The sequence below is a fragment of the Lepisosteus platostomus genome, chromosome 17, assembly GCF_059453375.1.
Source record: "Lepisosteus platostomus isolate fLepPlt1 chromosome 17, fLepPlt1.hap1, whole genome shotgun sequence".
Lineage (NCBI taxonomy): Eukaryota > Metazoa > Chordata > Actinopteri > Semionotiformes > Lepisosteidae > Lepisosteus > Lepisosteus platostomus.
In genome coordinates, this window is record NC_142627.1 from 8,299,865 (window position 1) to 8,323,293 (window position 23,429).

The 23,429-nt window shown below is 41.0% G+C and overlaps 1 protein-coding gene across 2 annotated transcripts; it reads right to left on the reverse strand.

The window, feature by feature from the left end:
* Positions 1 to 1,633: 1,633 nt before the first annotated feature.
* Positions 1,634 to 23,299, reverse strand: tpcn3 (two pore segment channel 3). 2 transcript variants are annotated; one of them, XM_088610568.1, is made up of 19 exons: positions 22,768 to 23,299; positions 19,738 to 19,820; positions 18,256 to 18,370; positions 17,449 to 17,577; positions 16,072 to 16,188; positions 15,503 to 15,621; positions 14,858 to 14,959; positions 14,075 to 14,201; positions 12,707 to 12,908; positions 11,481 to 11,625; positions 10,288 to 10,473; positions 9,671 to 9,735; positions 7,287 to 7,374; positions 6,521 to 6,590; positions 5,616 to 5,835; positions 4,752 to 4,842; positions 3,984 to 4,097; positions 2,416 to 2,528; positions 1,634 to 2,176 (listed from the first exon to the last, which is right to left on the reverse strand). In XM_088610568.1, exons 1-19 carry the CDS (start codon positions 22,870 to 22,872, stop codon positions 2,019 to 2,021), a joined length of 2,349 nt encoding a protein of 782 aa, XP_088466694.1. In that variant the 5' UTR covers positions 22,873 to 23,299; the 3' UTR covers positions 1,634 to 2,018. The 2 variants fall into 2 exon arrangements, with proteins under 2 accessions (XP_088466694.1, XP_088466695.1); XM_088610569.1 differs by lacking the exons at positions 19,738 to 19,820; positions 22,768 to 23,299 and having other exon boundaries at positions 18,195 to 18,307.
* Between the last annotated feature and the right edge of the window lie 130 nt (positions 23,300 to 23,429).

Consider the following 23,429-nt stretch of genomic DNA (forward strand, 5'->3'; position numbering starts at 1 on the left):
CTGAGCCCCTATAAAAAGCAGGCAGAAAGAACAAGACGCTCCAGGCCATTATCAGATATAAACATCCCATCTGCATTTTCCCCACAAACCTCCTCAATTTTAATTTGGCTCTAGATGACTCACAACAGGCTGGTCGGATCTTTCTAAAACTAGAGAAATGATTACATTGGTCACGGCTAACCTGTTGGATAAGAAACTGACGCTAAGCAACACCAAGGGGGAAATGAAATGCTGCCAACAGAATGCAGGAACAATATCCCCCAGGCACTTTGTTCCCGCTTCTCTGTGTATTCACAATCATCATATTGAATCTTTGAGCCGCAGCTCAAAATGCAGTATGTGAAACAGGAAAACCAGAGGGCACGAACTGAAACTAAGGGGGCAGGCATTTAAAACTGAGAACAGGAGACACTTTCTTCCACGTCAGAGCTGATACCGTCACTTCTGCCAAGAAACGACTGGACGTGGTCCTCAAATCAATGCCAGCAACGAAACGAGGGAGGCTGCCCCTCTTATTCGCAACTGAGTTTTGTTCATACAGTATGCCCCTTGACGACCCCGTCTAGTCTCATCAATGTGCACCGGATTTCGCCTCACCTTTCAAGGAGAATTCTCCCTTTTCTTGTCCTTTTCCCGTGGAGGTGCAATAAACTGCCAAAATACCAAAGGTAAGACCACACAAAGGTTCACCAGCTTTCACTTTGTAACGTTACAATGTGAACTATTACAACTGACATACTGTAAAATCAGCATGGGCTTGTATTGCAACAGAGCTTTGGAAGCCCATGTACTGCAATAGGTCTGGCAGGGTTGGGCTGCACAGTCAGACTGACTCATGGTGCAGGGACCAGAGACCATTGCATCCAGGACATGGAAGCACACAGAAGGACAGATAAATAACATAAGTGAGTCAGAGCTTTATACTTCATACACCTACATGCCTGCACTTATAGCAATATGGCCTCAAGTCTCCAAGCAGTTTCAGTCTTGCTTGCTGTCCCCCATCTGTGAATATTCAATGAATCCAGCTGCTACAAATATAAGGTTAAAAATGAGAGATGTTCATTTGGCTCATCTATCTCATTTAGTTGCTAGCAGCTAATATATCGGAGGACCTCAGCCAGCATCCAGAGCTTTCTGTGAAAGAAGCCATGGTACTGGCTTCAACAGCTTACGATCCCTGGGCTGCTGGCCCCAGTCAAACACAAGAGAACAAAACCTCCAGCATCTTTACCAGATGGAGGAGATGTATTACAACATATGCATGAGATGACACAGCATTAAATAAACTGATTAGTTTAGTGAAGAATCTGGGAAAAAAGTAAAACAATGCAGAACATTTTCATGTGTAACCTTCACAAAAAAAACATAGTGGGAACCATAGTTTGCTTATTAAACACTTTTGTCCTTCTCCTTCTCAGAAAAATCACATGCACATAAGGCATCAAATCCTTAAATGCACAGCTCCTGAATTTGGATCCCGTGCTCTGAATGTCATCAACACAACTAGCAAGCTCAGATGTACAAACACTGATCAAATGTGTAACGTAGAAGATACCAGTTTTAGAGTACTGAGAATTCAACAAAAATGGAGCATGAATTGAATGTAGCCACTAAAATAAGGAACACACAATTTAGTTTTCAACAAAACTGTACTCAAAATATCTTTAGAGAAGAATACATTTCATATAATTCCCAATAATTTATCATACAAGGTAAAGAATACTGCATATGAAGCACTTTTTAGGGACAGAAAAGGGTTTTTCATAATTTGAAATAAGTATTTAAAAAATAAACCTGTAAATATATATTCTATATATAGAGAAATACTGTATATGCACTGAAACAAATATGCACGAGCATGTTAATTTCCCTTTGTTTATAATTTCTGATTTCCTGCACAACTGATATAGAGATCCCTCTGGGAAAAGAGACCTTTCATTTGTATGTAGGAGGTTTAAAAAAGTTTGTGTATAATGCCAGCGTAAACAGTTCGATGTTTAAACGATTCACTTTTTTCAGTTAATGCCATCAAAGGATGGGTTTTGGAAATTAAAGCCAGGAGACAGTGGATTATCAGGATCGCCTTCGTGGTCTTCTGAAGAGGAACCACTGTCCTCGGGACTCAGATCGTCTTCAAATATCCTCTGTAGCAAAGCGTCCACAGTCCTGTATCCTGAAGAGACAAGAGGCACAATGTCAGCATGGGCTACAACAGTGTGACCAGAAAGGCAAGAGCTCCAGGGCATCTAGTGGACGACACCAGGGCTGGCAGGGCTCAAGGATCTCCCTGTAAGGCCTCCTCTGGGTGACACTGTTGCTTGTCCACAGCCTGAAACCTCATTTTACTTGGTTCTGCGCCCATAGAAATTCTGCCATTTTTAAACGGGGGATTAAGATCTCTGCATCACTCACTTTTTGAAGCAATCTTGAACATGAGGGTAGGCTTTCCTTTCGAGAGTTCGGAAGGCCCCAGTTCGTTCTCGTGAGTTTCCATGTTGCCCACCAGGGTCTCGTCTAATTTATCCCTAAAGGTAGCAGGAACACAGGGACCAGAATGAGCCATTTGGCATTCAGTAGCCAGTTGTGCCATGGTTATATTTTTTAGTGCCAGAACATTCAGATTTTATCAATACTGAAAAGCATTTTTGGGATGGATTAATGACTTCATTACATTTGAGTAGAATAAGTTTTAGAGGTTGAAAAGTTAAAAGGCAATTAATTTCAGACCTGTTTTTAAGATTACAAGCAACCGAGTTGTCATGATGCTACGTACTACATACATTAAGAGACATTATATTTCACTAAAGACAAAAATAATTTAGCCAAAAAAAGAAACTTTCTCTTATTCATGGCTTCAGTTCACCATCAAAATATTGTGTTTTAAGATAAAATAAATTTAACACATGTCAGAAATATACTGTATTAGTCTATACAGTACGTACCCAAAACATGGTAATATATTCAATAAATAGAGCACTGTTTTTTAAATTTAATCTTTTACAAAGGGGCATGATCATTTACTGTGTAGTGCACTAAGTCTGTCCGAAAAGGAAATGAGTATCAAGTTTAAATTATTTGAGCTCTTATCTATCCTTTTGAGTGTTTCTAGAAAGTTTTATTCACCCACGTTAGTTTGTATGTGCTGAAATGAATTGTCTCCAATGGTCAGAGTTTTTTTAAAAATGGTGATGGAGCACCGCTCCACCGGGCTCTGTTAACACTACACCACTATATATGTAACACCTCCTACAAAATTTCCCCCTTCCAATTGTAAAAAATAAGGGTATGAGAAGAAAAAACTTTCCTCCACAGGTTTATGCAAAAGATTGGTGTATTGAACTGTTTCCTTTTATATGAATAGACCATCTGGATCTGACTCGTACATCTAAATCAGTGACTTTCCCTCCAGAGCCCTGCAGGTTAAATAGTGAACTCTACTTCCTTAGTAACCGCAAGAGCTGGAGACTTGTGACTGGGACCAATTATGTCAATAATGGACTCAATTAAGTCACTAAGAGCAGAGGTGGAGTGAAAAGCAGAAGACGGTAGCTGTGCACAGTCTAGAAGAGGTTCACCGTTTTAAAAGCCATGTGATAAACACAAAAAGCTGTACTATACAGTGAAAAGAAACCTCATGCAGGAAGAAGGGAATAGTAACACAAGTCAGAAAGCTGATAAAGTCACACCCACATCAGGAGCAAGGGGAACATTTTAGTTCTCAAACTAGATTTCAAAACCTTAATAAGGAAACTCAGCAGTTTAAGACTGAATCTGCACCCAAATTTTGTAAATATTTTCCTAATGTGTCCTGCTCCTGTTCAGAATAATTATATGCACCAAAAAAAGCAAATAAAGCAAAAATAAAACATTACAGCTCCCAACGTTCAAATCCTTAAAAGCACAGCTCCTGAATGCTGTTCCTGTTCTCTGAATGTCATCAACACAACTAGCAATCTCAAATGTCCAAACACTGTACTTACTGCTGAATCCCTAATTCGAGCTCCTGGATTTTCTTTTCGATTGACGTCTGTAAATCGCTCTTTGCTAACGTGTACTCCACAAAGAAAGCTTCCAGAATGAATGCTACTAAAATGCTGTGAACAGATGAAAACAGAACAGTGGATGAGATGTATTCCTGTGGCTCTCTAGGACCAGATCTGTGCAGCCCAGGTATATAATCAGCTAACTGAAAGATCAGTGTTACTGAATTCTGGAGAAGCACTGTGCGCAGGATACAATCAGATATTAACGAATGGTGAGTTCATCATAAGAGAATCAGCACAAAACAAAACTCCGAGTTTCATTTCATTTTCAAACAAAAGCATTCACTTTTAATGTGAACTCAGAGTAGCTAAGCACCCAGATATTTATATTTAAGTACTGTTGCTCAATTTACACATTCATGTGCTTCAAGCTAGAGGCAACTTAAAATTGTAGCTCAGGGGGGCAGTTTGTATGGAATCAGACAGAAAAATACAGATTTATTAGATTTTGTTTGTTTATCTGAACAAAATCATAAAAACACAACTACATGACGTTTGTTCTCCGCTTGCTTCAGGCTTCAGAATGCATCGCGGTATTCCTGGGTATTCTTATACCTTACACAACTGATGTACTTTAATATTTTCACCTCTGCAGAAACAGTGCATTTCCCATTTGGTGCAATGGAGTTCATACAGTACATTTACTGTAGCATGCTGCGAAACCCACAAGGCTAGGTCAAAAAAAAAAGGAAGATGCAAACTTACTTCATAATGATGATAACAACCACAATGTGAAACAGGACAAAGAAGATCCTAGCAGCAGTGTGGGTGACTGTGGTGAAGCCACTTGTCAGGAGTGCACATATTAAAGAAAACATTCAAAGGTGATCACAGTAAAAAAAAACACTGCTCTTTTCATCTCCAGTAATTCATTCTTTAAACCTGCGGATAAGCATGAGACTCTCTTTTAACTGCTCCTCCCCTCATTGTCAGCGTGACCATGTTCAAGTTTCTGCCCACAAGAGCCTCGCAGCAGGTACAGGTACAGTAACCGCGACAGTGCTCTTGTGCAGCAGGGACTTGACTGCTTCAGCTGTAGCAGAACAGGGCTCTTGCTCTCGTCCCTCAGCCCTCCGTGACAAGCTCTAGTACCCATGGGGAGTGAAACTGAGCAGCTGTGTCTTCATGCTAAGGATAAGGAGAGACTGAACACAACTCCACTGTGACAGTTCAGAACATTCCTCGCCAAGTGAATTTCCAGGAGAAATTTATTGCTCTCTGGTTCCACGGAGGCTATCTCTGTTTGGTGTTTATTTGCATGGTGTTCTGGTCAATAAAACCAGTCCTTACTGGATGGTCACTATACTATAGAACGGATCATGTTGGGAGAAATGATGCCCACTGTGACACTTATAAGTTGTGTGAATGCAACACTTGCATGTTATTACCGATAGTTTTTTGTCATTTGCTTAAGAAAGTGTGACGATTTGGCTGGATCTATACATCCGATAACCAATTTCCTGTGACTTAGGGTTAAACAGCTTTTTTTTCCAAATACATAAAAATGCCTGTGTTCCAGAAAGACTCTTTACAGCACAGATGAAGTGCATTTTAATTTCAAAAGGATATCATGCCACTGGTTGACAACAGTGAGCTCCAGAAGGAGGACAAATGAAGACACAATGTCATTGAAGTTGTTCCTACAGTAATTATTTTGGGCAAAGGCAGTGTCTTTCAGAAGGGGATTCCCACAGTAGTTCTGTGCAGAAGCAGTGGAGTCTGGCGCAAAAAATTTGATTTTATCCTTGAAGATCTCCATTCCAACCACGGCAAATATATAATAGACCACCTAAAAATGATTACAGAAGCAAGATTTACCTTACAATTACAGAATAAAACACTCTTCCTCTAGTTCACATTTGTGAACATGCAGGTTATGGCTTTTAAAAGCTTAAGTTACTGTCAGATTAAAATTTTTGTAATAGAACCCTTTTTACTTTTTGCTGGTGTGGTTGTGGGGAAAAGTATGCAGGTTAGTGATTCGATTTTTCATTTAGATCCTAAAACTAAGAAAGTCCAAAAACTATTTAGACCACGATTTTGGCCTATCTGGTTTGATGAATAGTTATAGTGCTAGCATCATTCAAGAGTAAAATTTAATTCTGAAACCAATTAGAATTAGAACTAAATCTATAAAAATTCTAAAACCATTACCGGCTCAATAATTTCCAGCTCAGTCAGCTTTCTGTCATGTAGATTTGCAAGGCAGCTCAGCCAATAATTAAAGTTGTAGTGTTCCGGCCACCTACAACTGTGACTCCTTTAGATTAAAACATGCAATGCAGGGGATACAAGGAGATACTACAGCCCGACATGTTATACAGAAAGTAATTACTTTAAAAAAAGTAATACTGCACACAAGCAGGAAAAGCTTCCTCTGAACACTCCTGGACAGAATGACACTGAATTGAGGTTTGGCCCTTCTAGAGTGAAGGAGAAGCCCGTTAAATCAATCTACCAACCACCACACTTACAATGATGAGTTGTCCAAAAGTAATAATTGTGGGTCCTATCTTTATAAGAGTATTGATGATTGTCCGAAACCTGGAAGGAGAAAAAAAAATGGAAAATGGTTATAAAATTGTAGTTTTGCTGAACTTGCAAAATTATTGATAAATGTTTCTCCTTTTTGTCTAATCCCTTGCATAAGGCATAAAAGGCATTATGGTCTCTCGCACTGCCTGAAACCATTATCACGTCTTTAAAAAAAGCACAGAGGCTTAAAGCCAGGAAAGCTGGAGTTCTAGAGGTCATGCCCCTCCACTGCCGGGCACTAAATAAAAGGCAGAAACACACGTGAGAAACAACGCAGAAATGTAGACAGCAGGAGTAAGAACACACGGAACATGAGGAACGCGCATTTGAAGGAGACAGAAAAAAGGTCAGTGCCGATCAACATTCAACTGCCCTTAACTGCTTCACGCAGTCTAATGGACCAGCGCAGGGATTCTCTATCCTGGCCGTGGGGACCAACACACATGATCCTCATTGCAGCCGAGCTCTTTACTGAACAAGCTTCTTGGCTGGAAACTCTCCTAGTGTTTTTTTTCCCCCGCTCAAAGATCGTCAACCTTCAGTTACTTGTAGAAAACATAACGGTTAAATTGTGATTTTTTTTTAAGGGAGTGCTCGGGTGAAACAAAAGACCGCACACGTACAGTATGTGGGGGGATCAGGACCAAGATTAGGATACTCTTCACAGGTGGACTCATAAGGCAAAAGTAAAAAGCTCACCATTACCTTTTAACACTGTCCACAATGCGAATAAGTCTGAGGACCCTCAGGATAAAGACGATATCCAGTACTTGACGGCTGGTATAGCCATCGGCTGAAATAAACAAAAGACGAGTGTACATTTCATGTCCCTCCTCATCACCAAGCTCTGACAGCAAGCAGGAACGGCCAGCAGTTTTATGACCGAATAGCGGGTTATTGAATGGTGTTAGATGGGAGAACAGGCAGCGATGTGCTACAACCAAAAATTTCTGTTCAAGGGAAATCGCATTTCTGAGACGATATATAATAAAGCTTTTATTTCTCTGATTTTTTTTGGATATGCTCAAAAAATAAGACCAGACGGCACGACCTACAGTAATCTAACAACAGAAGTCTAGCCAACTGCTGGTGACCACACAAATTGCTCCAGCGCAGCTCAATGGGAAGCAACACACGAGATGGGGCCTTTGTGATCCATCTAGGAACACTGCTTAATATGTCAGCATAGATTAAATTTAAGTGTGAATTCAATCTTTTTCAAAAACATTTTGATTTCTTGGGGTCTTTTTTCACCATGAATGTGTATCTCTGCCAAGACAGATGCAGAGTGGAAAAGGACAGAGAAACCCATCTTAAGTCAGCTAAATTAGCAGTAATCTTGACCACTACCTCAAGGAAGAATGAGGACATGCAGCATTGTTCAAAAAGAAGAGTTTACAAAAAATACTTATTATAATAAATTAGGTAACAACACTGTTTGAAATTAGGGGTACAATACTGAAGTCTGCAGTTGTATACATCTCTTAATATAAAATAGACTTCTTGTCTTTAAGCTACCTTAATAATAGTTAATCAGTGCATCACGACTGAACAGAAATTTGATGTCCACTTTGTACTGTCACTGTTGAGTGGATAAAAAAGCACCCGTGCAATGATGTTAAATATGTGACTAAGGCCCACAGGGTTCTCAGATTGCACCGTTATTTTCCTGCAAATCACCGCTTGAAAAGCTCCCACACCTATAGATTCCCAGTAATCAGGGACAGAACTACCACAGACCAAACTAGATCACAAATTAACAGGGCAAGCAGTCCCATCACCAAGACCAGGGTCCACGGTCAGTCTCACCTCTGACCCGCACTGTCACGAGTCAGTTTCTTCTGTGTGTATGCTCTTCTGATCAGAAACAAACAAAAAATATTGTCTTCCTGAGAGATGGCTGATCTGCTTTTCAGTGGTGGTGGTGGTGGTGGTGGTGGTGGTTCAAATCCCTTTTCTACCAAAGCTCAATAATTACTGGCAGCTTGTGTTGAGTACAAGCAGGGGATCTTCAGCGCATGGAGACACCACTGACCCTTCAAGAGCTGGGGTCAGAACTCGCAGTTCGTACTGCGGGAAGTTTTAGCTTAAGCGGGGCTTTCTTGTCCAAAAGCACGTGTTTTACAGACTTCCCAGAGGAAACTAATCCAGATATAAAAGACAAAATGTGCTGTGAAAAAATCTTGTACTGCATCTGGAATGACAGGAGCTGGAACTGAAGAATACTGTGCATGCATTATAGTGTGGTATAACCTTACCAGTAAAACAAAAACATTTCTGTGCTTCTCAAAGTTGATTGTCAGTGTTTGTGGAGAATAAGAACTCGTAGTAAAGAGGAACCACTGTAGTAACCATAGGGAATTTGGTGTGCCCTGAAGACTGATAAGATAAAATGCCTTTAATGGGAAAACCAATTCTGTTGCAAGTGTGAAAAAATGGAAGGAGACAGCAATTCTTACAGGACTATGCCAGGTACTCAATAAGTACCAAAATGCTCACCCTATATAGAATATCAAAATATTCACCCGCTCACCCTGCGGTCCATGTGGGTCCTAATGCCCCAGGATAGTGACGGGGACACTAAACTGTAAACAGGCGCCGTCCTTCGGATGAGACGTAAAACCAAGGTCCTGACTCTCTGTGGGCATTAAAAATCCCAAGGCATTTCTCGAAAAGAGTAGGGGTGTAACCCCGCCATCCTGGCCAAATTTCCCATTGGCCTTTACCAATCATGGCCTCCTAATAATCCCAATCTCTGAACTGGCTTCATCACTCTGCTCTCCTCCCCACCGAGAGCGGGTGTGTGCTCAGTGTTCTGGCGCGCTATGGCTGCCATCGCATCATCCAGGTGGAGCTGCACATTGGTGGTGGTGGAGGGGATCCCCATTACCTGTAAAGCGCTTTGAGTGGAGTGTCCAGAAAAGTGTTATATAAGTGTAAGCAATTATCATTGTTAGTTATTTTTAAAATACAGACATGTGGTAAGATTCCCGAATTTGCAGAAATCATTTGAGAAAAACTGTCGATAACTCTACTTTCCCAACAAGCTTATTGTGTGCTTGCACTAGGCTGAAACGTTTTATACTCACATGACTTCAGAGCGAAGTTGACTGTGGTAGCCACTAAAGCTGCAATGATGATGATTGTGTCAAACCTGTGGGAGGAAAGCCCAATTAATTAGCTATAGCTTCAACCTGACATCTGCACGTAGGCTCTTGGACTTTGTAAACAGAGCAATATTAGTCTTTGTGTGGAATTTGCCATTTCTGAGCTTGTAAAGGAATGTGACTATGGACCAACCCTGCAGGAGCTGGGCAAAAGGGACAATATACAGATGCCCAGGAAGTCGGATTCTTTGTGGAAGTTTAAATTGTTGATGCTTCAGTGTTTCACTGTTCATGCCAATGAAGAGTGTCTTCCTCAATTATAAAGTCATATACATAAACAAAGGCCCTGTGAAAGACAATGGCAAGCTGGTGTGTACATACACAGGTAACTTAAATTATCCTTACCCTGTCTGACCACATGTGAGCTTGCCACCAAATGTGGGGTGAAAAACATAACAACAAATTGTCTGTTTTGGTATACACTTGCTCATATTTTCAAGTGTCTTACGCCCTCCAGCAGTCCAGCCTGCCACATGTCTGAAAGACTGCCCTCCTGTGGCAGGGAAGCCGGCCAGGGGCGCTCAGTCGGCCTTTCTCACCAGTTCCAGAACTTGTGCCTCGAGAAAAAGGACCGCGGGTCGTAGGTGTACAGCTTCAGCAGGATCTCCAGCATGTACAGCACCAGGAAGGCCCACTCCGCATTGGAGATCAATGGGTTTTCCTCATCCAGGCCAATGAAGACGGCGTTCACCACGATGATGAAGTCGTACACGTAGACAAAGGCCCTGCGAAAGACGAGGGGGAGCTGGTGTGTACAGATACAGGGAACTTCGATCACCCCCCAAACATACCGCTAACAGCACTAGTGCTGCACTCAGCTGAATCAAGGCTTCCTTGATGTTTAAATACAGATACAAATTCTGTTTTATATTGACATGAAACCTTTACACCACACAGCTTTTAAATAAAAAATACTTTTACAGCTTTTTACTGCACTTGCTTTTTGCTTTTTATAATTGGCTCTCTCTGTGAACACATGGTGAATGCAAAGTCTGATTACAGCACATGCCACATATTTCCTCTACCAGTATAATACACATTCCACTTCCATAGATAAATATAGGTTCTACAAATACTTAATCACGGAAGTCACTCATACATGGTTTCCATATTGATTACCAGTCTTCCCAACCATGGGAAATCTTTGTTCAAATGTGGTTCTGCTGACAATTGTTTTTTTTAAATGCCCAGCTTCTCCACCCATTCATGACCGTGTTGTTGTCTGGCCTCCCTCATGCATCAGCCTCACACACCAGTATCTCTCCACCCAGCTAGGCATTCACTTGTGGATTTTTCCCCAAGAGCACGTGCACAGGCCTTCAGTGCTCTCTCTGAAGTACATTTATTTCTTTGTCTATTTTTTATTTGTTCTGTGGTGTAATTGCAAAGTATTTTATCACTTTCAAATGTTGAATTATAATTCACCTTCTTCCATTGTAAATTTGAATAGAATAATCCTCGAGTTAAGTTTCCTGGAAAATAGCAATACAAATGTAAAAAAAAAACAAGTTAAAGGCAGCCATTACCATACTTTAAAAAGCTGGACGTCAGTATGATCTGGGCTAAACGAGCCGACAGGATGGAAGCAATGTTGTAGCCCCAAACCACTTCATCCAGCAGACAGTGAACTCTCGGACACAATCCGTTCAAAATGAATCGACTATCAAGCGCCGTTAAGTGCAGGGAGTGGCCCTTGACAGACAGAGGCAGTTCTAGGGAACAGGATGCTTACTTGTGCTGCACCATTCGGCAGACGAGCCTGCTGGGCTGGCTGTTGTACAGATGAGGGAACCAGGTCTGCAGGGGGTGAATGTGGGACTTCAGAGTAATAATCTGAATGTTGAGGAGGTCAGCCAGCTGAAGGAAGGCCACTTTCCCTGGGGAAAAAAAATCAATAACTGATCTGCTGTGACTGACTCCCATACAACACAGATCCCAGAAGTATCTGCAGTATCTAAAGGAAAATCAAATGAACATTTTTTAAGTCATAAACAAATATGGATAATCTATCTGCCTATTTTCTGAGGGGGGAGGGGGGGTTGTCATTTCTATGTTTCCAATACTGTTAGGTCCTATTTACTAAACAAGTATATTCTGAACATAATGTGGACAGAAATACTCAGAAATACTCCAAACCACTGAAAGTGCTGTAATTACCCATTACAATAAAATGTTGAGTCACAGCAGCAGCAGAATGACCACATTCTTCCGAATTTATCTTGTTTCATATATTATTAATATCTTGGTAGCATAACAACATTGCTAAACATATTTTTTTAAACAAGCCACAGATATTTTAATGCAAGTCTGTGCGCATTAATACATTTCCTTTGGGTCAGGTACTGTATCTCCAGAAGAAGATACTTCATAGAGTAGTTCAAGTAGGGAGCTGCGTCAGCAGGCGTAGGCTGCAAAGGAACAAGTGAAGGTTTATTCCCTGCTGAAAAGAGAAGAAACACAATGTTTCAGCTGTGGAGCCTTCTTCAGTTGTGAGAAAGAGAGGAAAGTCAGCAGCTGATAAAGCAGGGGAGAACAAAAGCCTGGGAGTGGAGAGGAGGTGGGAGCAGGGGGGAGACAGAGTGGACACTCAGGTGGTGCGGAGCTGAGAGAGGTGAACAGAGGTGTGAAGTCAAAACCTGCAAATTAATAGAGAGGATTAGAAGGAAACGAGTCTGTCGTTGAGAGACGGGGGAAGGTGTGATCCTAGTTTCTATTTCCCACTGTGTGGACCCTGCTCTCTGGCTTATTAAGACGGCCAGATTCAGCAGATCTCATGCAATTGATTTTTTTAATAATCTGAAACTACAGTAGATGATGCAGTGGGAAATATGCATGTACAGGGGTGAAGGTGCTGAGAGCAGGAATGTGACCGTGTGCAGCAGGTTCTTCAGCTGTGATTGAGCTGCTGCAGTGCTGGGGCGCCGCTCGCGATGTGGGCCCGCGGGGGAAAAGACACACCTATAAAGCCTTTCTTGTCCTCGTCGCAGACGCTCCACAGGAGCTCGCGGTGGGAGTTGCTGATGTCGGGCTGGACAAGGCGGACCAGCTGGTTCCAGTGCGACTGGCAGACGACCGGCTCCCCGCCGTGCTTCACCTGCAGGATGCGGAAAGCTTCCACCATCTTGTGCCTCTTCGCTCTCACCAGATTCTTCATTTCTTCCTGGAACAAACGCACCCACCTTGTCCAACCACGAATCTGATCCGCCCTTACAGTTACCAGCAGGAGAGGCGGTCACACCAGACCACATGCCTTCGACCTTTCTCCCAGACTTTTCTATCCTCTTATATACTTGATCCATCTGCGTTTCTGCTTTAATTGTTGTGTGCACGTTACTGGCTGGGTTGCTGAGTATTGATCGAGCTTCAACTTCTGTACTTTTGAAAATGACAATGAGTTTGAAATCCACCACAGTGAACGTCCAGTGAAGTTTAACATTCGGACAATGAAGGAACATACAATTAAGTTTACATTTATTTTGATCCCTGAAACTAAACATATAAAGATATTTTTTGCAAAATTAATACTGACTGTATTATCTAGCTCTTTTGAGAAAGCACCCAAGTGCAGCCCCCACCGGGGTAACATGGGGAAGCCCCACTTCACAGCAGATGAGGTAGAGGAGTAGCTCCTTCATACATTTGATTAAAGGGGAACTTTGAGACAGATTAGCCGCACAAGCACGTCTTTCTGAAGACTTCTATAGGATCTTTAAGTCAAGTAGTCAAGACCCAACATCTCACTTATCATCTCAGTATACCCCCTCCTACACCACAGTGTTTCCTGTCACCACTGAGGCACTGGAAATTCTGCCCCAGAGGCAACAGCGCCATTGACAGGTCAAACATCATCACTTGCAGCAGCAACCTGGTTTTCCATAAAGTACTGTACTCGTCTCAGTACGTACCAGGCCCAGCCTCGTTAAGCTTCTAAAATGCAACGAGAGGCAACAAGGTGGTAATGCTGCTGTTGACACCGAAGTAAACGACCTGAAACTATGTCTCTACCAAACAATTTTGTCAGTTTTAATAACAGCTTTAATTTAATTCAGCTATGTTCACAAATTCAGTCTGTCACATCATCTAGATATCTGCTTGGTCTGCTTCTAAGGAATTTCTGCTATTCTCTAAAAAATTAAAAACAGGTTAAAAACTGTTCAATTGAGCTAAAGAAGAGAACAAATACTATAGATACTATTATACTAATTTTCCAATGGCTTAATTGTCATAGACATTAAAAAATAATTATGTGAACAGAAAACGAAACTGCCTAACTGAATATCCATAGTCATAGAAGATCAAGAACAGCATGGCCTGGAGCTGGCTTACCTTCAGGTGCTTCCTGTAATTATTGTAGACAACAGCCAGGAACACGTACATGAAGATATAGGTGTTGATCAGGATATACAAAATGAAGAACAAGGCAAAAAAGAAGCTGGAGTTGTAGGCCGGCATCCTTGAAAAGAAAACAAAATGAGAATAAAGATGCATGTGAATTCTGGAATAGTGAGCACTGTCCTGTATGATTTTTGTATTATTATTGATGTTCCTTGCACTCATGGGTGCTATGGATGACACAAGTGCTTGAAACACCTGTTCCCCCTTCATGTGTTTAGGGAAGGAAGATTGCTTGCAGGTTTCAGACGCTTCTAACTGCAGAAGTAGGACACCTTTCCCGAAAGAGCACTTTCAAGCCCTGCCCACTTTGACTTAAAGACATTAAGGCAGTGTGGCATGGGAATTCAGAAAAATGTGTAACTTTACCAAAGACATTGAAGGGCATCCTGCACCCATGATATGAAGTCTCTTTCCTCCTTATCACTGAAAATATTCACCATCACAATTCCATTAATACCGTATAATTAAACAAATGTTGAACACACACGGGATGAGAACATCTTTGATTTATAATCATTCAGAATTTTGATGATCTCCTGGGAGCTCACTCCAGTAAAATAGGATCATGCCAGTCTTGAAGTCTTTGTTCATGCTGATTTTAAAGCCTGCTGCCAAGCTTACAGGGAAAGCATCAAGTACTGTCTTCTCTAAAGACGACTATTTTGGCACAGATAATGCAGCACAAACACATATGATTATGAATCTCAAACTCACATGACATCAGGGCTGTTGGCAGTAGTTACCAACACATACAACTCAAACACAATATCTAGGTAGCTGGTGAAGTATGGAGTGCCTTCATTCGTCACAAGTTTTCTGCCAAGAAAGAAATAAAATTGTACTCTTGCCTGACATTTTCATTTTGAGCAGCTCTCAAACTGACAGTTTTGCTCGTTTATCGAACTTACATTGTGTGCTGCTCAGAGGCAGCTCAACACTCTAATTCTAATGTGAGAATTACAACTAATTCAAGTGTTTACAATTTGACATATTCTTTGCAGCGCATCATGCAACACTGAAAGATGCAGTCATATCACAAAAATGAAAAGGTTAGTCTGATTTTAGAGTAGATTGAAGTACAGCATACAAAATAAAAGACTGCACAATAAAAGGACGATTTTACATTGTACACAATGGTTTAGACTAAATTGTTACAAAAACGAATATTTGTTTCAGGACATTTCAGTCTAAAGACCTTCTTCGGCTACTTGGAAGGATCTCAACAGTGTCTGAACTCCCCAGAAAAAAAAGTTTATCAACCTTGTGAACAACATAAAAACCCAATTTGACTTTTTTAACTAAAAAGAAAGATAGACAGCCGGCATGCAGATAGGAGGTAAATAACGAGCTCACACTTGCCTTTTTCCAAACAGTTTGAGTGCCATAAGGGAGAATATCAGTATACTGAATATAAACAGCAGAAACACATACAGTATTTCTGGCAGTGTGTTTCGAATGCTCCTAAACGCCCTTCGAACCTGCAGGAAAACAAAGCACCCAAGATTATATCCAACACTGCATGAACTGCTCTTTGATAACCAAACAACAGGGGAGACACAGACGACACTTTGGGTTTTCTATGTGCTATCCTGCTAAAACACTTGTACTGCTCAAGTGAATATCCAGTGCCGGCTTGGAAGAAACTGGTTTGCAGTTTTGATAAATACTTCTACTGAACCTTCAACGTCATCTTAAATCATCACTAGTTGTCCTTCCCTTACTATAAGACTACTTAAGGGTAAAATGACCAGCAAATTTAGAGGATGATTTTAAGAGGATAGATTTAATGCAAAGGTCTTACAGCACATTCCTTAGGTTTTCATGAAAAGGCTGCATGCTTTGCAACATTGCTCTTTGACTAATGAGGCCTACATTGTTGCCTTCTATGTAAAACACATGTAACAATGTCTGAACAAAGGAAAGGTCACCTGACGGCCCTCTGTAATGTTGACCAGGAACAGAGGCCGAAGCACTCTTGACCACCGAACTCCATAGTAGCCAAATGCCTTCATGGATCCATATATCAACATGTCCACCAAGGTCAACTGAGGAGAACAACCAGAAAGGAGCAACATAAACAGTTTCTCTAAGCATAATTCTTGACAGATGGGGAGCAAAATTAACCAAGTAAAAAAACACTTGGAGTGAATCTCTATATCATTCTGGTACTGTACATACAAATGGAGCATATCAGCCTGCCCTGTGAGATAAGTAGTAATGAATCTGAGATGGCTGGTTCGAAACATTCATGACTGATTGAAGGGCAAAAAATGTCTCCATTCTAAGAAACAGAAATCTAGGTTTCATTTTAGTTATCAGTTCACAGCAGCTGAGCTCCTGTTTATATCCTGTGCCATATTTCAACAATGAGAGATCAGACTTTCCTAATTCTTTTAAAACAAATAATTTAAGGGACTTTATGTCCCCCCACACATGTTCAACTACCTCTTTGCAAACATGCAATTACTTTAGTACCCACTCCAGTCAAATCAAGTTATGCTGTTAATGGCATAAGTGACCTGCATACAAAACTGACATAAAGGTTGAAGAAAGTTTGTGAAAGGAGATTTCAAGCTACTAGAAGACTATACATCTCTATCCAACTACCCAATCTAACCAAAACCCCCATCTTGTCAGCAATGGATTAGGTGCTAAAATGGGGATCGTGTCTGCATATACTAGTCACTGTCAGTGTATTAAGTCTAAATCCACCTTCTGAATTCTTCTTTCAATGCTGGTTCAAGGTTTTACTGGATCATGTTGGTAAGCAGGCTTTTAAAACATTGTAGAACTGTTTTAATGCTCAACCCCAAATCTCAACAAATGAATGGTTAAAAATGTGCCGTTCTTTGGAAATCCCAGGGCTTTTCTCGAAAAAAGTAGAGGTGTTACCCTGATGTCCTGGCCGAATTTCCCATTGGCCTTTACCAATCATGGCCTCCTAATAATCCCCATCTCTGAACTGGCTTCATCACTCTTTTCTGCTCCCCACTGAGAGCTGGTATGTAGGGAGTGGCTGCCTTCGCATCAGCCAGCTGTACACTGGTGGTGGAGGAGAGTTCTCATTACCTGTAAAGCGCTTTGAGTCTAGTGTCCAGAATGTTATATAAGTGTAAGGAATTATTATTAAATAATCTCTAACATTTGAGATGCTTCCATATGGTGGTAATATCTACATTTTCTACAAAAGCTAAGTCAATATAAACAATCTATAAAATGGCTTTATCAACACCCAAGAACGCATTGCTAATACCTCAATTTCATAGTTTTGTTCTCTTTGAAAAGTCAGAAATGTCAGGACTTACCAATATGATGAGCACAACGCAAATGTTCTTGGTGTCTTTCCAGAACTTCTGCCATGGAATGACCTTGGCGAAGTGAACAAGACGGCCGGTGAAGACCGCCAGACAGATGAGTTCTGCCAAGAATGTAGCCTGGAACCAAAAAAAAAGGCGAGAGGAACTTTAGCATGCAAAAACTTGAAAAGGCAGCTTCTTGAATCACATGGCGTAATTCACATTGTAAGCGGGGCAAGAGACAGTGTGGCCTGTCACCAGTTTGACTTGCTGGACTGTGAAGGTGTGCAACATTTCCAAACTAAGAAGATCAGAAAACATGCGACAAGATCAATAAAAGAAACATATTGTAAAACGGGAGGGAATGTAAAACGTAGCAGAACGTAGAAGGACAGAGCAGCTGAAAATGGGCACACAGGTGAGAAAGGGATATCAAGGGGAGAGCTGGATAAAGTGGAAATCATCAACGAATGATGAGGATTTAAAAAGACATAAGTCTATCATTGGGAAATCCAAAGTTACAAGATAATTATATTCCTTCTACCTTGCTTTCTCCCCCTCACATCTAAAGAGGCTCAACAGCCAAACACTTGTTTCTTCTTTCTACTTTTCAGCGGAGAACCTTTATCTTGTTTCTTTGCTTCGAGGGCACTGTGATGCAGCTCCCCACTCAAACCTGCAGAATTATTAAGCCCATTCCACCGTTACACTCACATTTAGTTACCCTTTAACATGCAAGGCTAATGACAACATACCAGTTCTGTAGGTCAATTACTTTCTAAGGAACATCGTGCTCCTGACCGCTGCGATGCTTACCCACAAAGGTAAGGGGATCAAAGCTGGGTCTTCAAACACGGCAAGCGCAAGATCCAGAATGATGAAGAAGTATGTGACCAAGAGCATGCCCCAGTGATTGTAGAGATTGTACAGTCTGGGAGAGAAGAGGCACATTCACCTTCATGTACATCGCTTGCTTAGAGTATATTAAGCAGAAGGCATTGTAACAAGCAGTAGAGATGGAATACATTTTTGTATCTTTTCTAGAGCGTTAAATCCTAGGACACATCTCAGAAACACTGAGGCCTGACAAATAATGAATTGCAATGTGTACCACGCCTATTTTTTTGTCCTGCCATTTCAAAAGCTGAATTTCACTTTGTCCTGATTGTCCCCTCTCTCTGCCTGCATTCTCGGTAAGATGCCCCATCAGAAAGCAGCGATCTAGGTGAGCAGCACGATGCTTGAGGAGGCCTGAGCTGCATGCACACTGTGCTGCGCGCCTCCACTGTTTGTCTCTTGGGGTGAGGGGGAGGGGGAGGGGGTGTACACTGCGGTGGATTTCCTGCTTGTGCTCAGCCGACAAACAGCTCTGGAATAACGGAGCGCCACAGTGACGATCCTACCGAGTGAAGGAAAGCTTCTGTCTGGCTTCCACACAGGCTAAAAATAGGAAGCCGTGTGCTGGCAAAATAACTTTAACACTTGGATTCCCTCACGTTCTGAGCAGATAATCTCTCCCTGCTGTCCTGTCAGCAGGGGGACCACAGGCAAACTGGCCAACTGCATATAATACCAAACCTGTATTAACAGACATTAAAAGGTCATTCCACTAACTCTGAATGATTTAATTATAACCCAGAACTGATAAAGTGGTACTATTATCACTGGCTCTTAAGACATTTTCTACTAGTTAATAGCGTTCAAATAACACTGCCACTGTGTGAAACTTCAGAATTGTAAATTTAAAAACTTGCCGAGTTTGTTTTACAAGGGAAACAACCAGTTCTCCTTGCAAACAGGTAAACTCTCATGAATTTGTTGCCTGTTCATTTGATCCCTTTATAAAGATCGAACTAAAATATATATTTTGTTACAGAACAATTTTTTTCTTCCTTTAAAACTGTGCTTAATAGGGTGACTCCAGAACAAGCACAATGATAGACTGAATACTTCTCCAGCACATTAAGGGTTTTGAGAAATATGAATTATGAATTAGCTGGTGGCACTGTCACCCTAATTTCTTAATCTGCTCATACACTCGGAGCCGACTGTGGCCAGCACATTTCGATGGAAGGACAAGGAAAGAATTTAATAATTATCTCACATGGCACGGTTGTGAAAACCTACAGGTTCAATGCCAGAAGCATCCAATACGTAGGAGAGGAAGTGTTTATATGCGATTGCTTCAGTCAAATGCACAACCATGGAAGGGCAGACAGGCAGAGCTGTCTTAGGCACCCACAGGTCATGTGGAGCTGTGAAATGATAAGGCAGCTCATTCCGATATTAAATGCTCACCTGATGCCCTGCGGTGTCTTCTCGAAGCAGACATTCCGGTTGTACTGAGCGTCCGAGACATAGGCAGCAGCCAGCTGCAGCTCCTGCCATTGCAGAGACACAAACAGTCTGAGCGCAAGTGACCGAAACCTTGGACATTCGGGATAAGCAATAAAGGGGGGGGAAAAAAGAACACACTTTATGTGGATAAAAACGGACAACGCCAGACATGCAAAATGACCCCCGCAGAGCTGGGATTGGCAAAACCACAGCCTGGGAGTGCAGCACACAGGTAACCCGACAGAGTCACTGAAGGTAGAGGTGTTCAGTGCGACTCGTCTCAGCCCTGACAGCCGGAGGTTAACTCTGTTGAGACGTCACCTGGCCCTGCATGGGATTTCCTCACCAGCTCTGCTACATGAGGGATACATGAGGCTGTACTTTCTAAAGCCTGAAAAAGCTGCCCACCCTCTATTTAAAGATGTACGAGTGCGCAGACCTGGCTGCAGCCTATGTATCTGACTTTTCTCATGGCTGTGTTCCAGTGGCAGATGGATGGAGGAACACCACAACACTGCTTTCTCAATTAAATTGGTGATTTACTGGCGTGGAAATGTGACTGCAGTCATTTATAGCCGTACCTTAAGAAAAATTACATTTAAATTTGAATGGTTTTTATGCAGTTTTCCCATCTTATTATCATGCAATTACTGTCATTTCTCCATTTTTTCATGCTTTGTTAAACATGCTGGTACTTTACAATAGTCTAATGATATTCTGGCTTCACTTAATGCCATCAACCTGTTGTAATTCGTTTTTTTCTAAAGCGTTCATCTAAAAAAAATCTTCATCAGCAGATAAACATAGAAAATATTAACCAATGACTCACAGTGAGATGCAATTTGGTTTTATAGTAATAGGTCTAACTGACACCATCAGTGAGTAGATGGGCATACAAGACTATTCATTAACCTGAAGGAATGCATAATTGTATTAACTGCCCTTTTTTGTAAGTCTTTCTACTTTTCAGTAGACAGCATATTTAGAAAAATGCATGCAGATTAAATTAAATGGTTAAGCGCAGTGTATTACCGTGTGAACTACGACAGGAAGCTATACCATATCTTTTGCTTTCTTGTGGCTGTTGAACAGGAAAAGGAAATGGTCAACCACATCATGTCTTAATCTCACCACGATATGAGAGCAGAGTTTTCTGTTACGTCTATAAAGTGGATCAAGGCTCTATAATTCTGATCCTGGACAGCCACAGCCTGCAGGTTCTAACTATTACACTTACAATTACGCAGAAATATTACAATTAACAGAGCAGACTTCAAGTATTGTAGGGAGGCACAGTGATTAGCATTGCTGCCTCAATTCCTGGTGAGCTATCTGTGTGACGTTTTGACCAAAGACATACTGGTATGTTAACTTGCATCTGGGAAAACTGGCTCTTGTGTGACTGTGTGTGTGTGCTTTTGTCTGTGTGTGGCCTGCAATAGACTGACATCCTGCCCAAGGCGTATCCAGCCCTGTGACCATTGCATGCTGGGATAGACTCCAGCTCCCCCGTGACCCTGTACTGGATAAAGTGGTTAAAAAAAGAAAATAAAGGGAAATAGACAAGTATTGTAAATCTTATCTTGATTCCATCATTGATACATTATAACTATTTAACACTTAACATGACTACAATTATGAGTGCTAACCATATAAAAACAATTTAACAATATTTACCTTACAAATCAGTGAGTAGTCTTGTTTTACATATAATGTGCTGTGTGTCCACTGTGTGTGAGTACATGTTGTACATACAGGACTCCTATTGTAACTAATGGCAGGTGACTACTATATGGACTACTACAGTATACTGTATATAGAGGAACAGAGGAAAGATGACTAGTATTACAATACTGATAACTGGACCACACCTCAGCCTCTCTCTGCTATCTCCAAGGAACACTTTTACAAATGTAACAAAATGTGACAGGCCTGAGGTCTATTCATTAAAATGTTTCATGACAAATGAAGCCCATGCACTTACAGTAATATAAGCCACAAAATAAAATCGCTCAAACATATGTTTATCTGCAATTCCACAGAGCTTATTTTTTCTGGTTTATAATCAAATCCCTATGAATTAAGGCCTTTCACATACTATGTAACTTTAAGAAATTAAAGATTATTTTGCTTGCTTTTAACAAAAACAAGAAAACAGGAACATCTCGGGTGCAGCTGGAGAAATCATCAAACTGATGTCTCGTCAAATGAGTTTCTTCTACAGTAACACTAGCATATTCCAGATGGGTACCTGCATTCATTAACACACCAGTGAATGAAACGGTATTCATACTATCACAGTTCACAGAAACAGCATACATTTTTTGTTATAATCGAAACTTGGGAAAACTCGGTCTTACAAAAAAAAAAGATTTTTCTGAAAACACAAACAACTGAAAAATGAAAAATGGTTTCGAAAACGTCTTAACATTTATATATTTTCTGTACAGCAATTGATTATGAAAACGACCTCGATTTATAATTAATAAGCTCTTTCTTATCGGAATGTTGTCGAGCATAATAATCACATTATGAATTCAGGCTGGCAAATAAAAGTGAACTTTCAATAGTGGATACAACAATTGTTAAGATTTTCAAATTGTTCAGATTTTCAAAACATCAGGCTGATACGACGCAGCGGTTACCTTGTAATCCAACAACACACCCAAAGATAACAGCACAAACATCATATTAGCAAAACTAATTGAAATAAGTAACAACGTGTTTTATTCTGTTTATTCGTAATGGTGTTTTCTGAAACGAGTTCTATACCGCAACGCAATCGCAAAATCACCGGGCATTTAATGTACATAAATTAAATAACTTCAGCAAACAGCTCCCCAAGAGAATTCCCAAAACTCGCGTCAGCAAATTTCCTCTGCTGTGATTACTCCTATCATCAGAATGATGGACATTGTAGCCGCTATACTCGAACTAAAAAACAAAACTCAAGTATGACAGAGAAAAAAGCATACTGGTGGAGCCACTCACCAGTTCAGTTTTACTCTGTTTTTCTGAAGTATTTCCTCCGTTAATTGTACTGTTTTCTGCAGGAGTCGGGTTGGCGGTGCCGTCTCCTTTCTCGGCTGGTGACATTTCGATTTACACCTTCCTTTCTCGGCTCGGCGATGGAAATGTTTTATTTTTCAACCCGTGAATTTTGCAGGAAATCCCGTGCTAAGAGGCAGTCGACTCCTCAAAAGCTCAAAACTTCTCTCAAGTTGGTCTTGAGGTCCTCCCTTCAGTTGTGCGTCGTGAAAAGCAGTTAGCCGAAAACTCCCACCCCCAAACACACACAGAAATAAAAAAAACAATAGATATAAACTATTCGAAACGGAACTCAGACATTACGCATGGAAGAAAACGTAGCAATAAAACCGGTTTAATGTTTTCTTTGCTGAAGCCATGATATTTGACCCGTCATGTGACAGAAACCTGGCGGAAACTGGTAAATTTCAGAGGAAAGGAAAAAGTCAGGTTTTCGGAGATCTTTGGTCAAAATAAGAAAACCGAACCTTGAAACTAAAACGATGACTTGCACTGTCCCAAGACATTTGAGTTAAAAAAGGAATGGATTTACCAATAATTACTAAAAATATCATTGTTTGAGACTGGGGATTCAATGTTGTAATGTTTAGGATGTAAAAAAGCAT

Bases quoted from the DNA above. Each gene is read 5' to 3' on its own strand.
- tpcn3 (XM_088610568.1), bottom strand. From the start codon at position 22,872: ATGTCACCAGCCGAGAAAGGAGACGGCACCGCCAACCCGACTCCTGCA. The intron at 18,371-19,737 runs GTGAGCATTTAA...CTTCTCTCCCAG, and splicing joins AAGACACCGCAGGGCATCAG to ACTGTACAATCTCTACAATC. The intron at 5,836-6,520 runs GTAAGTGTGGTG...AATCATTTTTAG, and splicing joins CTTTTGGACAACTCATCATT to GTGGTCTATTATATATTTGC.